The following is a 3912-nucleotide window of genomic DNA, read 5'->3' as shown; positions in this document are numbered from 1 at the left end:
ACAAGAAGAAGATTGTCAATAATTTCGTTCAAAATGCAATGTATCTTCTTCTAATTCAAATATTGCAATGCATTAAAAATTAACCCACCGAAATAGCAAGTGCCCTTAAAACAGAGGATATCTCCAATGACTTATGCAAATCTTGACTATCTGAAGCACTCAAGTACCCCGTAGCTTTTTTTTTTTTTTTTTTTTTTTGAATAGGAACAATAAGAGCAAAGGAGAAAGTCAAAGAACTAATTTGAACTAAACCTCCCCAATAAAAATAAAAAAAATAATAAAAAAAAAATAATAATAAAAAAAAATAAAAAAAAAAAGAAAGAAAGAAAGAAAGAGGAGCTTATTTGAACTACACTTTTGATATTGCAAATTGAGAATGACAAGAAATTGTAAAACAACATAACAAGGCGGAAAATGTTTGACAGAAAGTAAATTGCTTAACATTAGGATAATTTACAAAGACAGTTTGAACATAACACATAATACAGGAATTCAGAAACAATGGAGGGTTCCCATTTATGTCAATGTGGTGAAGCCGAATTGATAAGCAAACAATTTGGGAATCCACAAGTTCAATTGAAAGGATTTTGGGGGTTAAATTATGTACAATTGGAGAATAAGAGGCGATCAACCTTAATCTTTGTTTCATGCCATCAAACATCATCCGCGTCACTTCCACCAATATGAGCTTCATGAGTGACCCAATAGTTGCTACCATCAGGACCAAACACCTTATACCTGTTCAACCAAAGAGACCAATCACAAGTCATAATTTTTCAAGGCCATTAACGATAGGAATGATCTGGTTAGTTTTCCTTACTGACCGCTCAAGGACAGATTTTCCCTCTTTGTACTTCTGGCTCTTTTCATGGGCGGTCTCCTGAAAGAAGACATCCCACAACAGTAACTAACGGCAAACAATTTGCCCAATCATACATGAGAAATTATGTTTGATAGGTTTCAGCCTGCAAAGCTTACATATTTCCAACCCACGATTGATCCACATCCGACACAGAATATATCAGCCACGGAATGCAGACCAGTCATCATCATTCTATCTTCTTTCTCTCCAAGGGTAACGTTGACACTGTCAAACGTATTTGAGATATTTTTCTGAGAAGCTATAGAGATACTGATGTGTTCTAGGAAGCATAAAAAGAGACATATCCCTATAATATATATCATAGACATATGCCCATGATGATTCATTGTTCCATGATCAGCCATTTTACAGCTTTCAGTTTGTAATATAAGGTACATTTCATATCTTGCATATCATATTATAACGGATGTTCCAAGTTTTACATTTGAAGGCAATGAAGCAAGGCCTGAAGACCTCAATAACTAAATTGTAGAGTCATAATCTCGTGATCTCGTCTATGATTTAGAGATCAGAGAGCATACGACATATCTGTTTCTTTATTAAGAAACACATTCAAATAGTTCAGGAAACTTACACCTTATTGAAGAGATAAGCTTTCCCATGCTTGCAGTGAAAAGACTGAATCAATAACACATATAAAACTGCAGTCAGATAATGGACTAAATCAAAATTTCCCTTTCCAACATTGAATGCAAAAACATACAGTAAGTTAACTAGTTCAACATCAGGATAGAGTGGAAAAGCAACAACAGGGGTTTTTAACCAAGAACTAAAACATTATTATGACACACATCGCTCTGTCAAAATTCAACATCATCTTGGATTCCTATCCCATTTCCATCCCACAATATGGACACAGTTCAAAAGCATCAATAACAAGTCTAGCCTAGTACACTTCATAGTGCACATGCACCAATGACTTTGTTTATAAAGTCCTGAACAATATACTAACTTACCAAGTACCTACTAGAGGAAATTCTAATATTACATGGACAGACCACAACCATTCGCTATCAAAACATAGCTAGCGGCAAAACCCCATTTCAAATGGTGTCACAATAGTCATATTCTATGTAGAAAAAAAAATTCCTCTTCGCATGAGTTAAAAGTGTACTTCTTACAAGCAAATCAAATAACCCTGCATCACCACAAGATTGCTACCTGATTTGGTTAACCAAAATCCAATGCCGTAGTCCTACACTGATGCCAAACAAACAACAATCATCCAATTCTTTCTAAGAACACTACACGTCCTTAGATCAACACTCATTGACTTATGCTGCAAACCAACATATAAAATTAAGCTAGTCTAATAAAGCCACTCTCCACACGACAGCTAGTCAGTTTATATTATTATACTGTAGCTTGTTTAAGCCTGCTCAGTCAAGGAAGCAACAGCTCCAAATAACATTTATCAATATCATACATTGTATCGGTCCATTCCAATCCTAGAAACATCCAAAGATACCCACCATCATGATATCGAGCAAAAGCAATCTACAAACAGGACAGCAAGAACACAACTATTCCAAAATTACAAATATAGGAGTACAACAAAGCTCCTAAACAACTTCCAGAAACCAAAAATCCAACATTTCCCAATTGCAATACTCTAACAAACCAATATAATTTATCATTCAATATAACACTGTTTATAATTCCAGATTCCAAAAAGGGTAAATCTTTATTTGCAACAGATAAAAAGGATAATACAGGGGAACTAGCAATGTTACATATGTCATTGATCTACAACTCCAAAAGACTAAATTAATTCAATTTTTAAAAAGTAACAGCAAAAACTGCATATAAATAGAATCAGTACTATCAAATTGTACCATCAAACTATAAAAAGTAATCCGGATAATGTAGTAAATGTCTAATTTAATTCTGCAATAACCTGACATACAAATCTTATTAAGTCAACCATCAACATAAACACAACCCAAATCATGAATAACCCATGTATGATCATGCAAATTTAAGATAACCCAATTCCAAAAATCAACATAAAAATCATAGGATATATTTTTTTTTATCAATAAATTTTAAAATATCATAAAAAAAATGAAGGAATTAGACCTTGGAAACGATATCTTCACTGAGAGCAAGATGGGTCCTACAGTGCTTGCAACTGTAGATCTTCCCTTCCAAATTCACCACAAACAGCCTCCCCATTTCTCAACAAACTCAATTTTATCCAATTTTCAGAACCCAGAAAAAACTTTACAAAATCACAGAAAATCAATATCCTGATAAAAAGAATTAAATAGAAAACAACAATTTAAAGGGGTTAATCATAAATAAATTAAAAAGATTGGGATGATGATAGCTTGGGAAAGTTGATGGGAATGATTCCAGGAAGTATACGCAAAGAATTTGATCAAATGTAAGTTTTGAATAAAGTAAAGATACCCGATTAAATGAAACGTGCAAAAGAGAAAAAGAAGAGAAGCGGTTGAAATATTTTACCTGTTACCCAGTGAAGTTGCAACAATACCAAGAAGAAATGTGAAGAGATCCACAAATATTCTGAGTTTATAACAATCACAATCTTTCCTTTTTTAATTATTTTTATATGAATTTTCTTTTTTTGGGATGACCCCATTATATTTTTCACTCTCTTTTTGTGAAGTAAAAAAGTGCAATAATAATGCAAAGTTTTTTCTTTATGGTATTTACCAAAAAAAAAAAAAAAAGTTTTTTCTTTATGTTGTCGTTTTTTTGTGATGCGGTTGAAATTTTACCTGAAGTAATTTTAAGAAAATCATGTTGTAAAATTATTTATTAGGTGATTAAAGGTATAGAACAATTGATGTGATAGTGTGTATTAGAGGGTAACTTTGAAATTATGATCTTACATGCGACTATGACCTCTCACTCTCTCAGGCTTATAAGACAATCCATGAAGTTGTATCGTATAGCACTAGAATTTTGATATTATTGAAAAATGAAAGACTTTGAACAAGAACAAGGTAGCAAGAAACGTACTTGGCTAGATATTGACAACAAAAAGATGTATAATGTGACAT

General features: G+C 32.7%; 1 protein-coding gene across 2 annotated transcripts; it reads right to left on the bottom strand.

Annotated features, from left to right (window-relative positions):
* Positions 1-405: 405 nt before the first annotated feature.
* Positions 406-3464, bottom strand: LOC145593805 (protein yippee-like). Of its 2 annotated transcripts, XM_081650172.1 has the most exons (6): positions 3353-3464; positions 2963-3104; positions 1458-1501; positions 979-1087; positions 825-880; positions 406-738 (listed from the first exon to the last, which is right to left on the bottom strand). In XM_081650172.1, the coding sequence occupies exons 2-6, from the start codon at positions 3056-3058 to the stop codon at positions 654-656; spliced, it is 390 nt and encodes a 129-aa protein (XP_081506298.1). In that variant the 5' UTR covers positions 3059-3104; positions 3353-3464; the 3' UTR covers positions 406-653. The 2 variants fall into 2 exon arrangements, with proteins under 2 accessions (XP_081506298.1, XP_081506299.1); XM_081650173.1 differs by lacking the exon at positions 3353-3464 and having other exon boundaries at positions 2963-3206.
* Between the last annotated feature and the right edge of the window lie 448 nt (positions 3465-3912).

Source organism: Chenopodium album, chromosome 19 (assembly GCF_948465745.1).
Source record: "Chenopodium album chromosome 19, dcCheAlbu1.1, whole genome shotgun sequence".
NCBI classification, from domain to species: domain Eukaryota; kingdom Viridiplantae; phylum Streptophyta; class Magnoliopsida; order Caryophyllales; family Amaranthaceae; genus Chenopodium; species Chenopodium album.
This window is presented reverse-complemented; position numbering and strand designations above follow the sequence as displayed.

Coding starts and splice junctions, on each gene's coding strand:
- LOC145593805 (XM_081650172.1), bottom strand. CDS start 3,058: ATGGGGAGGCTGTTTGTGGTGAATTTGGAAGGGAAGATCTACAGTTGC. Junction 1,088..1,457: donor GCTTATCTCTTCAATAAGGT/GTAAGTTTCCTG, acceptor TACGTTTGACAG/TGTCAACGTTACCCTTGGAG. Junction 739..824: donor GGAAAATCTGTCCTTGAGCG/GTCAGTAAGGAA, acceptor TTGGTTGAACAG/GTATAAGGTGTTTGGTCCTG.